Here is a 13,842-nt window from a genome sequence, read left to right as displayed (position 1 = left end):
AAAAGAAGGTTGGGTGTGTCAATCTCTTCTGCATTAGATGAAGAAGAGATCTGTGGCACAGAGTGGTAGAATCAATAATGCAACCAGGTTACTTGCTGACAAGTACAAATATTTAGTAGATTAGTTTAATTCATGGGGTGATTTTAGTTAAACTCTGTATTAGTTTTAAACATGTTTTACAACAATTTAGCTTGCACCTGTTAACACACAAGCTAAACTGCTGTAAACCAGGTTTAAACTGACATGAGTGTCCAAACTGCATTGGTTTAACTAACTCAGGGCAATCTTAGTTATACTAGTGCATCTTTTGTGAGCAGCTCAAACCTTACAAAAATGCTGAGCTGGTATTCAGATTAGTATTCCATCATCAGAATGCTCTGAGTGTCTATCCTCTGTTACAAAGCAGAGTGGCTGAGATTTTCAAAGCAATCTAGGGAAAGTTGTGCATCTAAATGCCCTACACTGCTCTGAAAATCTCAACCAATGCATTCATGGTTATACTTTTCTTTGCGGCATTTACGCACTTACACAATCTTTGCATGGGCTCTGGAACTGGTTACCACAGCCAAGAAGAGCTCTTCATCCACAGCACGAATGTCATCGCAGTAAAGAGCTTCACCAGTGGCGTGTTTTATACCAGCCTGGTGCATGATGGGACGTCCTACTGGATCCCTGGGAAGCTGCTCTGGGTTTACTTCCTGCTCAGCAAAAAAACCAATCCCCAGCCGAAGAAAGACAAGTCAGCGTGTCCTTATCTTAGTGTCTGAAAATCTCTGTTTAACAACACCAACTTCTGGCGTAATATTATATACAGATTAGGCTGGAGCATTTACTAAACTGCTGGTCCCCAGAGGTCGCTTTAATCCCTCCTATGCAATCTTCTCCAGGAGTCTACCCATTTTGTTTCTAGTTTCTCCTGATTTTTTTCTATATTTGCTATGTCCTTTATGTCACAAAGTAACCAAAACAGAATGCAATGTTCAAGAGGACAATGTGCTGTCTTATTGATACATACAGTGGTGCTGTAATAATTTTCTGAATTATTCTCAAGTGGCTTCTGTTGTTCATTTCACCTTTTTGGCAGTACAGTGCATTGAGCTATTCATCATGACTCCTGGATTTTCCCCCTGAAAGCTTACAATTAATTCAGCACTGCTCAGTATGGACAAGCAGTTTAAATGTTCCTTCCAATGTGCATTCCCTCATAGCTGCCTGTGAGGAATTTAATATGTGACTCCATTGCCTATTAATTTTATTTTTCTAGGTCTTGCTTGAGAAATAATTTTTTGCCATCAGCAAATATTGTCATGTACTCATTGACCCCCCCCGCCCCTCCTCTCCAGTCCATTAATAAACATCCTGAACTACTGATCCCACTGACTCCTCACTACTAACCTTTCCCTATGCTGAGAACTGGCTATTTATTCATATTTTCGAATCCTCTTTCCCCCTACAGTCTCCAATGCACAGGTAGTTTGATTAACCTCTCCTTCCTCCAGTAGCTCCCTCCCTGTTTTCTTTTTTAGTCAACTGTCTGCTACTGGCAATATGCTGAGAAATGAGTTTTAATTAGATGTCTCCTACCATGAACTTCCTGATTGTTGGACTCCCCAAACCAGCTCAACTGTCCTCTAACAGAACATTACAATAGTCTTATCTGAATAAGCACAGATCTTTCAGCATTTGCATTTATTTCCCTGCTGTTAAAAGATTATATTGCTCATATTACAAAGTAAGACCAAGGCATAGACTACAGATTTGCCGAAGATAAGTACTGACAGCTGTGCACTGGCTTGCTTAGAAATCACTCATGCAACACAATGCTGAATAATCTAAATAATAAAATATACCAACTTGTATTGTTTAGTCACTGCCTGCTGACGGGCTGCTGGTGGTCTCTAACATCTTAAAAAGGAATCCAAGACATGAATATCTGGCGTATGGAAAGCAGTTCGGTCTAGTGCCTGGCAGCACAGGACTGGGACTTGGGGGAATTGAATTCTGTCACTGTCCTGCTAGGTTGACCATGGGTAAGCCACTGCACTTGTTCCCCTAATCACCCTTTGCTTATGTAGATTGTAAACTCTTCAGGGCAGGGACTGTCTACTACAGCCTTGTCTACACACACAAATTGTAATGAGTTCACAATCAGTTTTGAAGCAAGTTAAACTGGTGCATCCCACTTGTGTGCAGAATCTGAAAATCAGTTTAAGTGTCCCTTATAACAAATTATCTGAAGTTGTTTACCTTAATTACATTGATATATGATGCTCTAAAACTGACTTCAGAGTATCCACAAAAGGAGTCTACATTGACTTAACTAAATCAGTCTACCTTAAGATAAATCAGTTCAACTTGTGTATGTAGACAGGGCTTGTATGTTTGTACAACACCTAGCATAATGGGGTCCTGAGCTTGATAGCAGCCTCTAGGAGATACTTGAATACAAATTAATGATAACGGGTTTGCCATTTCAAAGATCGCTCCAGGTTCACTGAGGAATCAAAGACTGCAAACAGAAAATGCAGCGAGACTAACACAAGCACAAATAAATCAGATGCTACCACTGCATTGAAAGGAAATGTAATCTCATTTTTATTAGCACATAAACCTATGCAGAGCCGGAGCTCAAATGATGGTTCTCTGAACCATCAGCCACCCTTCTCCACATACTTTAACATGCCACTAAAAAAGAGATTCTATTTCCTTTCAGTGCCGTGGTACCTTTTTGTTTATTAGTGTGTGCTATATTTTCTGCCTGTTTGACATCTTTCGTTCCTTTTGTGAATTCTAATTCTAATGAATGGGGGATGTGATATGGCAGCTGTACCCTTTTGCTGTCACTTTTTAAAGGCTGCTGTTCTACTGTCACAAGAGCTTAGTGGGACCCAAAAAAGGATTTGTCATTTATACAGGTAAGATTATCCAGAGTTATAGCAAGGATCTAAAAATGCCAACAAACAAGCAGTTTCAGAGGGGATTTAAACTCTCATGCTTGAGTGTATATGTCAATCTCTAACTACCGGGGATAGTGTTTCCCCTGTGGGGGGCTCTCCATCCTCTGAAGCTTCTGGCACAGGTCACTGTCAAGATACTGGACTAGATGGGCCTCACTGATCCATCCAGTGTGCAGTTCTATGTTCCTACATGCAATGCAGTCAGAAGTACAGCTTATGAGCAGCTAATCAGCCCATTTATCACAATATATTAATATCCTGTTGCAAGTTTTCAATAGCTCATCATTCACTACAAATGAACTTTTTGAACCTACTGAAAAACCTTCTAAATCTGTAAATGGCTTCATGTGACACCGAGTGGAGCTCTGTGCTTACAGGAAAATCAACTGAAAAGGAAAGCTATTCCTCTTGTGAAATGGGGATGACAAGTTTTGTCTACAATGTTCAATTTTATAAGCAGTGTGAAAGCCAGTGGCGTATGAAGCCAAACAATTACTTAAGTTTCTCCCTGTTCAAACATGTTGTGATTATGAAAATACTAATGAAACACTGACTCTGACCTAGATTTGGTTCTATAAGTAAAAGGAATGCTTTCATCCCTTGTGATATGTTGTTGTTACAATGAGGTATTTTTTCTGCAGTTGTGTAAGCCTCCAGATGTTGTTGTTCCTGACTTTTCTCATGTTTTAGCAAGGAGAAAAGAGCCACAGTCATTCTTTGCTTTTGCTAGAAAACTGACTTTAAAGTAGGATATAACTTACTATGCCTGATTCCCCTCTCCCTTTACACTAGTAAGAACCATGTGTTTACTGCAAGAAGTCAGAGTTATACCAGCAGAGAATGTGGCTCTCTTCTGTGTAATTTCACATGAAAATAATTTTGTTTAAGAGCTATTGACAATAGCACATTATGATAGAATAATAGATTCTTCAAGCACTTTGCATCCTCCTTCTATCTCTTTTTCCCCCCCGCTACCTCAGATTTATACTGGCTTCTTTCTGTCCCTACATCACCACTGGTACAAGAGTCTTCTCCCTTGCAGCTACTGCACTCTGGAACAGCCTTCCTGTATCTCTTTGCCTCATCGATGCCCTAGCTCATTTCAAATTTCAACATCTCTTTCCACCAATTACCCTTGCTGCTTAATTTCTCTTCCCCTCTGTTTTTATTTAACTCTAATTGGAACATTTTAAGATACAATGTTATATTAATACAACAGAAATGTTTTCAGTTTTCCATTGGCTCCCATTCCCACTGTCACATAGGGTGTAGCCCCAGGAATAATGCTGCTGTTTCCAGATCACCATCACGAGAGCTGGGCATGAATTTTTGGACTAAACTTTTTTAATCAGAAAATGCCAATTAGCCAAAACCAGAATGTCGCAAATTGCCTGTTTCAAAAAATTTTTTGAGGGAAAAATAAGCTTCAGAATTGTCAAAAAGTCCTCTTTTGACATTTTCTAAATGAAAAGTTTGATTTTTCAGTTTGAAATGACCTTTTGTAATTTAAGTTAACTGATAGGAAACAAAAATGTAAAAAAAGTCAAAATTAAAATGAAACATTTTGAAATTATCTAAATAAAACATTTTGATTGCCTTGATACAAATTGTTTTTTGATTTTTGGTTCATGAACATTTTTGAGATTTAGACTTTTTGTCCCAATTTGGGATGGGAAAGAAGATTTTGAAATCTCAAAAATTCTTGCAGAACAGGAAAATTTTGTCTGCACAAGGACATGAAGAATAGCTCTCTGCTCCCCTCTGCTGCTAAATTTTACTTGAACACATGATGATTTGCAAAGCATATTAAACTAGTGTTAAATGTAAACTAGTAATAAAAAAGGGAAAGCAGCATTTTTCTTCTAAATAATAAAGTTTCAAAACTGTACTAAGTCAATGTTCAGTTGTAAACATTTGAAAGAAACAACCATAATGTTTTGTTCAGAGTTACGAACATTTCAGAGTTACAAACAACCTCCATTCCCAAGGTGTTCATAAATCTGAGGATCTACTGTACTTCATCACATTTCTTTATTCCATTCCAATAGCTTATATCCCTGTAAGGACTGAGCATGTACTAAAGTAGGGATAAGTTAAAATAACTAGCGTTAAGAAAACTGAAGCCATAATGACAAATGAGCTTAAATCAAAAGCACAGAGTTCAGCATCCTCAGTGCTTTGTAAAATCTGTATCTGGCCTTCACTGCTTGGGCTCTTCTTGTACCTTAATTTTTAACAGTGTCTTTTAAACTGAAAGGGAGTATTAAAAGAGCCTCACTGACCTGGTATATTTGTTCACTCTGGGGCATTTTGGGTTGGAAATCTTGTAGGACACTCTTATAGTTCTCTGATATGTCAGGACACCGATGGGGGTCCTGAAAGAGAAGTGTTTTAATAATAATAGTTATGTTTTCACAACACAAACATTTCTATTAAAAGAATTAGCAACCACAGTGATTGAACATAAACCTCTCAAGTCTCCCCCTATTTAGAAGAGCCCAAAAAAGTAGCTGAAAATGAAGTGAAGAGTGTTGAGCATTCATAAAATATTTATTTAAAAAATACAAAAAAAAAAAAAGCATTTGGAGCATAACACCACAGCTGTTTCAAGAGACCAATGAAAGGGACTGCAGTAAGAAGAGGTTAACTTTGTTTTGAGCTATGAACAAAACTGACATAGAACCTTTGCTGCTGGTGGTGATAGGTGAGAAAGGAAAAACCCGGCTTGACTCTCAGAGCCCAAGCTAAGTTTGCAAGGCTGACAATTAGATAAAACATTCTTTTCTTTGGAACCTGAACAGATTTAATACAGGAATCCTTCAGAAAGAAAACTCAAAATTAGAACCACACAATGATATCTGAACAGATTTTTGTACAAGTTTTCTCTCCAAATCAAAAAATCATAGCGTAGTTAGTTGGTGACATTTATGCACGTTGCAAAGCCATTTATTTATCCCAGCTATTTGTCCTTTTGAGAAGAGGTAGACCACGCAAGATGATCTCACTCTCTTTTTTAAATTTTTTTTATTTTTTTAGTGTGAGAGCTCTTTTAATAGTGGCACTGATATGTTGTCATGTATTTTTAATTTTTTTGTGAACACAGAATTTATGCTCAGTACACGGTACAAACTGGAAAAATAAATACAGAGTACAAGACCTTTCACTAGACTGCATGAAAATAGACCCAGGACAAGAATTTACCATCCTGTTCAATGACTGAAGCACTTGCAGGTAGAATTTGAAGAGGAAACTGACAATCAAAGTCCTTCTATATTCCACCTTCCCACCTGGGGCTGAGCCCGGCAGAGAAACTTCTTTAAGAACCAGTCTGCAAGCTTCATCCAGCATGTGCTCATTCCAATGCCTGGCAAAAATAATAATAATACTGCGATCAGTATATTAGGCACAGTGGAATGAGTTAAATGGTGACCACGCTAACTTGCTTATATCGCAGACATGGGCAAGATCCTTCTCACAATGAAGTCAATTGCAGTTTGGATTTCAGTGGGAGCAATATTGGGAGTTTGATCTTTAACACAGTGTGGTTCACATCGAACAGCTGCTACTCACATGAATAGTCTCAATGAAGTCAACATAATCGAGCCCTATATGCTAGTAAAATAAATCAGCTTTTTTTTAAACTATGAAAATTGGTTTAATTTAGGGCTGTCGATTAGTCGCAGTTTACTCACGCGATTAACTCAAAATAATTAATCGTGATTAGTTGCACTGTTAAACAACAGAATATCAACTGAAATTTATTAAATATTTTTGGATGTTTTTCTCCATTTTCAAATATATTGATTTCTATTACAACACAGAATACAAAGTGTACAGTGCTCACTTTATATTATTATTTTTATTACAAATATTTGCACTAAAAATAACAAAAAACCAGTATTTTTCAATTCACCTCATACAAGTACTGTAGTGCAATCTCTTTATTGAGAAAGCATAACTTACAAATGTAGATTTTTTTTGTTACATAACTGCACTCAAAAACAAAACAATGTAAAACTTTAGAGCCTACAAGTCTCCTCAATCTTAATTCTTGTTCAGCCAATTGCTAAGACAAACATGTTTGTTTATATTTATGAGAGATACTGCTGCCTGCTTCTTATTTACAATGTCACCTGAAAGTGAGAACAGGCATTCGCATGGCACTTTTGTAGCCAGCACTGCGAGGCCTTTAAGTGCCAGATATGCTAAATTTTCGTATGTCCCTTCATGCTTTGGCTACCATTCCAGAGGATATGCTTCCATGCTGATGATGCTCATTAAAAAAATAATGTGTTAATGAAATTTGTGACTAAACTCCATGGGGAGAATTTTATGTCTCCTGTTCTGTTTTACCCACTTTCTGCCATATATTTCATGTTATAGCAGTCTCAGATGATGATCCAGCACATGTTTGTTTTAAGAACACTTTCACAGCACGTTTGACTAAACGCAAAGAAGGTACCAATGTGAAATTTCTAAAAATAGCTACAGCACTTGACCCAAGGTTTAAGAATCTGAAGTCCCTTCCAAAATCTGAGAGGGATGAGGTGTGGAGCATGCTTTCAGAAGTCTTACAAAAGCAACACTCAGATGCAGAGACCACAGAGTCCGAACCACCAAAAAAGAAAATCAACCTTCTGCTGGTGGCCTCTGACTCAGATGATGAAAATGAATATGCGTCGGTTCACTCTGCTTTGGATCATTATCAATCAGAATCTGTCATTGGCATGGATGCATGTCCTATGGAATGGTGGTTGAAGATGAAGGGACATATGAATCTTTAGCGCATCTGGCACATAAATATCTTGCAATGCCGGCTACAACAGTGCCATGTGAATGCCTGTTCTCACTTTCAGGTGACATTGTAAACAAGAAATCGGCAGCATTATCTCCTGCAAACTGTAACCAAACTTGTTTGTCTGAGCAATTGGCTGAAGTAGGACTGAGTAGGCTCTAAAGTTTTACATTGTTTTATTTTTGAATGCAGTTATTTTTTGTACATAATTCTACATTTGTAAGTTCAACTTTCATGCTAAAGAGATTGCACTACAGTACTTGTACTAGGTGAACTGAAAAATACTATTTGTTTTGTTTTTTACTGTGCAAATATTGTAATCAAAAATAATAATATAAAGTGAGCAGTGTACATTTTGTATTCTGTGTTGTAACTGAAATAAATATATTTATTTGGATGTAGAAAACATCCAAAAATATTTAAATAAATGGTATTCTAGTAGTTTAACAGCATGATTAATCGCACAATTAATCACGATTAATTTTTTTAATCGCTTGATAGCCCTAGTTTAATTCTATTAAAAATTATCACTACACAATAGATAATGGCCTGAACTTTCAAAAGGGACTAGTGATTTTGGATGTCAACTTGAGACATTTTAAAGGGGTCAGATTTTCAGATGATGGATGCTCATCTGAAAGTGGTCTCTCTTCTGAAAATTCTGCTCTTTTGAAGTATATCACACAGTTGATTCTATATGGATACAAATCCCAAGCTGTAAGAATATAAATATAAATATAAATATATTAGCAGGGTTATACCACTGGCCTCAAGATCAAGAAATGGAAACTGAGTGCACAATGTTGAGAGAGATCAAAGGGGTAGCAAAATCTAACAAAAAGATAATGGGTGGGAGGGCGGCTTCAGCTTATAAACTGATCAAATGGCACAACAGGACAGAGTTTAGAGAAACAATTTATCAGCATTTTCAATTATTGCCAGGGCCCACTCCATCACAAAAAGGATATTGCAAGAATTACAGGGGATTCAGAGAAGAGCAACAGAATAATCAAGGGCCTGGCAAAGCTCTCAGTTAAAGAGAGGTTGAAAAAGTCATGACTTGACTTGTGGTCCTAACTGCTTTAGGCACTTTTGAAAATCCCAGCCACTGTATCTATTAGAGCAAATCTTGACACTCAAGAACAATAATACCAACTGTCAGTGCCTAAACCAGAAAAACAGAACATTGTCTGAATACATAGAAAGCCAGTTAAATATAACGGGTTGATCCAAGAGCTCAGACATCTCTCTCACGTACAAACACCTTTGAGGGCAACAATAGATTTTTTGTCATTTATTTTTTATTAGTTTTTGATGAACTGGTTATAAACATGAAGGATATAAACAAAAACTCAGAAAGGCTAATTTTATTTGTTTACATATTTTTATGAGACAGTCATTGCTGTGGCATCTGGTTGTTGTTACAATTAAAAGGAGTGTAATATAGTGTCAGGTAGAGATAATCAATTTAAGGCCCCGATTCAGCAAGCATGTACCTTAGCGGTTTGTTGAATATGGACAGACTTAGGTACATGCTTACGTGTTTTGCTGAATAGGTATCTATTTGAATAAACTGTAGGTCTGCCATGATGTTCAATGAAAAGCTTGCAAAAGGAAAAGGGTTGTCAGGAACTCACACTACATGAGCTGCACAGAAAGCATGCAATTCTTATTTAACATTTTAAATTGGGTGCTCAAAGTGAAAGGAGTATTTATTTAGACATAACAAGTGCCCACAATTCAGGGAATATTAGGGATTGTTTAGGAACAATTAACTCTGTCCTGTCACTATACAGAAGGAATAGAAAACATGTAGAGCACCCTTCTGATCCAAAGGACTCTTTGTAGATCAGTGTCCACTATGTACCACAACAGAAAAGCATACTTATGGCCTGATCTAAAGCCCATTTAACTCAATGGAAAGTCTCCCATTGACTTTAAAGAGCATTACATCAGGGCCTTATTTTCACTTGTGATTAGCACAAGAATTTGAACCCAGGTCTAATGAGTGAGTAAGATAATATCCTATTCCAAAGTGCTACCTAGTTCCGAGATTAATAATAAAACAATCAATGCTTTAAATTACAATACTCAAATATCCTGCCCTCTTTACATAAATGGTAAACTGACTATTCAACCACACCAAGTAGTTATTTATGTTAGCACAGGAGAAATACTAAAAGTGATGTGAACTCCTTCCAAATCCAATTCAAAATTGGGTCATAAGTTGCATGGGAGAAACAGTTCCCAGGGGTTTGTTCACAGACCCTGAAATTTGAGGAGGTTCAAGTTAGAACAAGCTCAGTTTTCTGATGGTTAAATCATGTTCTCATTTTCTCCCATGCTGCTCCTTACACGTGGGAAAAACTCCCAGTTACAACCTGTACAATCAGTGGCATTTCCTCCTTCAGGTCCCTCCTTACAATGCACCTCTGCCAGGAGCATAAACAGAGAAAGCTGCACCTGATATCTGCTAGCTAGGTGGTGAGTTCTGATTACTGCTACTGATTGGCTAAGAACAGTGCAGAGAGCTAGTCAATGTAAAATACCATATCCCTGTCCTCCCCAGCCTCAATGGGGGATGCAAGTTAAAGAAGCCCCTAGACATGCCCTAGTCTGCATTTGGGGCCACACCCAACCCTGGCCGCCATTGAACTGAGGAGGCATAAGTCCCCTCAGGCCCTTTGCTGCTGGTACTGCTAATGCAGGGATGAGTCCTTCTTCAATGCCCACTTTAGAACCCCACTCCCTCATACTAATTAATTAGCAGCCTCTTCGGAAGTTTCAGCACAGATGCTAGAGACTGAATGGATAAAGAACAGGTAGAAGTCCCTCCAGGTCAGGTTGGGGCACAACAGCAAAGTGATGTAGTGACACTAATAAAGCAACTGTACCCACCCTGTGGAGAGACCTTTCAATGACCACAACATTCATTCGTGGACTTTAAAACATTTAGAACAGAAAAGTATAAATACTCCATTCTGGGGTGAGGAGTTGACTTAGCACTTGGGGCTGATCTGTGTTCATCTGGTGGATTATAAATGGCACCAACCATTCTGTAAATAAAGGATCTCCGTATTTATGCCCTGAAATATTAAAAAGCTAACAATATTCAAATCTGAAAGATGTCTAAAGCCTCCAGGAATTCATACGGTACCTCCCTATGAGTGCCTCACAGGTTTGTTTTGCACAGATGGTGGTAGAGCCAACGCCGCCATAGAAAATGCCGAAGTCCATAATTATGTCCGTGCCTTCCGCAAAAAGTACCCTCATCCCAGCATTAGCAATTGGTAGTGAGTTTTCCCGGCGCTGGGCCTGTCGGAATGCTGATACAAACTCCCCCTAACAAAAATCAAAAGGAGGCTAAGAAGTATGCACAGAAATGTAACATGTTCTAACAGAGATCTACATGAACTAAGGTAATAAATACCATAGAGCATGGATTCTACTTCCAAAACATTTAGCACCATTCATTCCCTTCCCTTAACCATCCAATAGTTCCCTCTTCACTGTTGTCTTGCAAGCAACCCACCTCCCTTTCCATCCCCTGCAGAGCCCCTCTCACAAACAGTTATTGAGAGGTAAGGGGGAATGGGAGAAGGCCACATTTAGAATGGGAGACAAAACTGAAGAGGCTCAACCTCTGCCTAAACTCAAGCACAAATCAAGCCAGTATTTCAACTCTATCTTCTGCTTTTACAGATCTTTTCCTTTAGTCATCTAAATTCAACTAAGTCACATTTTTATTCAAGACCAGAGATGTGTGACTGCCTGCAGGTATCTCCCAAACAGTCTTCTTACCAATTCCCAGAGATATTGCCCTTCCACGGTGTTACAGAATTACTGGTGACACAGCACCAAGCAAACAACCTTGTGCAGCAACTATGCGTGGAAGCATGGATCATGTATCAATCCTACAGTCCCTATGTAGGCAAAACCCTCAGGAGATAACAGGAACTTCATCTGCATAAAGACTGGAGGTCTTGCCAGGCTGCAAATGGGCAGCGTCCTGGGATACAGAATATATCAATGCCCTCCAAAACATTTCACTGGTTGGGTGGTTTTTGTTTTTTTTTCAAACCACAGATGGTACTTCCTCCTCCTGTTCTTTCTTTAATTCCATATAAACACTGGTTAAACCATCCTTATCACAAAACAAATCCAAACATCACAGCAACTTTTACCTTCCTGGAATGAGGGATGTGAACAGAGACTAAGACTTCTTCAGGCATAAGGGTATTGTTACCAACTCCGCTGGCAAAAATGTCACTCAAAGAAATCCACCGTGTTCCCTCTATTGGAGAAAACAGAAATGGCAATCTCTGTACAATGAGAAGTGAACTCTAGGCAGTTTATATGTGTAAATCCAATTTAATTGTCAAGGAAGAATATGCAATACTTCTGGGAAAAGAATTACTTAAAGTTCATATAATGTCCCAACAATAGCATGCACCTTAAACGTAAGTGGTCTCTCTATTTTCAATAGTTACCAGAGGAAGAATTTGTATTGTCTTTTCCTTTCTCTTTTTGATCAACTGTTTTGAAAGTTAAAAAAATCACAATTTTATGAGATTAATGATTAAAGCTGGGATTCTGAAAGGGACCGAAGGCAGGGAGGTAGATTTCCAAAGAGAGTTGGGGACCTAACTCAATTAGGCCCTTTGAAATTCCCAGTCCAAAAACCTTCTGACTACTTCGGCACTGTCTACACTACAGAGGGTTTGCTGGTATAGCTATAAACCAAATCCACCCTGTAAGTAATTAACAATAAACAAGGAAATACAAAGGTAAACAGTCCCACAGTTTGACATTCAGAAGACTTAATGTGCCTAAATGCCAATCTGAACATCTAAAAACAGGATTAGGACATCTGATAAGTGTCCCTATATTTGCAAATTACACACTGTTCTGAAATATCCACCTAATTTACCAATACACATGACCATCTAACAGATCAGAAAAAAGCAACAGCTAGCAGACTTTCTCCTAAAGCATTCCTATTTTATATGTATTTAATTCACCCGTGTGTTTTTCCCCCATCATAAAATGTTTACATGGGAACACTAGGAAATTAAAGTTAATATAATATCTTAGTCAACACTGTGTAAATTGATACACCTTGTTGAAACAGTGTTGGAGTGTTAGGACATTCTAAATATAGCATTATGCTTACAGAAAATAGTGCTCCAATCATCATTAAAACCTACTGCTTATTTATATACCTAAACTGCTAATTATGTCTGTTATCCTCATCATGTTATCCTCATCCCCTCTCCCCAACTCCCTCCATTTGTTTATATACCCGCTTGTTTTGTTTCAAGTTGTGCCCTACTCTGGCAAAAAAACTTTTGCATGTGCTTAACTTTATGCAGATGAGTAACTCCACCAAACTCAATGGGACAGTTCACCTGTGTAAAGTTTAAGCATGTGCAAGTGCTTGCAGGATCAGGGCCTTAGATTGTATATTGTTTGGGGCAGGATCTGTCTAATATGGCACCCAGAACAATGGAGCCCTGATCAGACTGGGGCTGAAGGCACTACCATAATACAAATAATAAATATGATTAATAAGTGTACATTTTCTAAACACTGGTGTCCTTTATGCTTTGCATATGCTGCATAAAGTACACAATGTGTTAGCATCAAAGGAATTGATGTTTAATTCATTAATAATAATTAACCATATTTAATATTTACATTGGTTAGCTTCCACAGGCCTCATCCAGGTCTCAGGCTTCCTACAACCAAAGGATCCTTGGTCCACAAGGTGAAACACCCTCTCCCAATCCAAGGGGAGTGAAATTTCAAAAATGGCTGCCATATTATGGGGATTATTCTTACAAATGCCACATGCAATAATGTGACTGCAATCTAGCCATCCAATAGTAGAAGGAGAGATCCCTATTTTGAAAACCCAGGAAAGGTGAACTGCAAAGCTTTGACAGAGAAAAATAATGAAGGTCCAATATACAAAACAAATGGCTTCTGGAGGTCCCTGGTAGATTATCCCTTGAGTGCACACTGAACATGCTATATTTACAGGTAAAATTATTATTTGTCTATCTGCCAGCTGCAAATTAACACTAGGAC

General features: G+C 38.1%; 1 protein-coding gene across 3 annotated transcripts in view; it reads right to left on the bottom strand.

The window, feature by feature from the left end:
* Positions 1 to 13,842, bottom strand: part of LOC125644844 (aldehyde oxidase 1-like) — an 81,970-nt gene that overhangs the window by 42,577 nt on the left and 25,551 nt on the right. For all 3 annotated transcript variants that reach the window (XM_075118062.1, XM_075118060.1, XM_075118061.1), the window contains 5 exons: positions 11,937 to 12,046; positions 10,910 to 11,094; positions 6,159 to 6,321; positions 5,240 to 5,332; positions 529 to 698 (listed from right to left, as the gene is read on the bottom strand). In XM_075118062.1, coding sequence (XP_074974163.1) covers positions 529 to 698; positions 5,240 to 5,332; positions 6,159 to 6,321; positions 10,910 to 11,094; positions 11,937 to 12,046 — 721 coding nt within the window. The remainder of the gene's footprint in view (positions 1 to 528; positions 699 to 5,239; positions 5,333 to 6,158; positions 6,322 to 10,909; positions 11,095 to 11,936; positions 12,047 to 13,842) is intronic.

This window comes from Caretta caretta, chromosome 11, assembly GCF_965140235.1.
Source record: "Caretta caretta isolate rCarCar2 chromosome 11, rCarCar1.hap1, whole genome shotgun sequence".
NCBI classification, from domain to species: domain Eukaryota; kingdom Metazoa; phylum Chordata; order Testudines; family Cheloniidae; genus Caretta; species Caretta caretta.
Note: the sequence above shows the minus strand (reverse complement) of the source record. Positions and strands in the feature narration are given on the sequence as shown.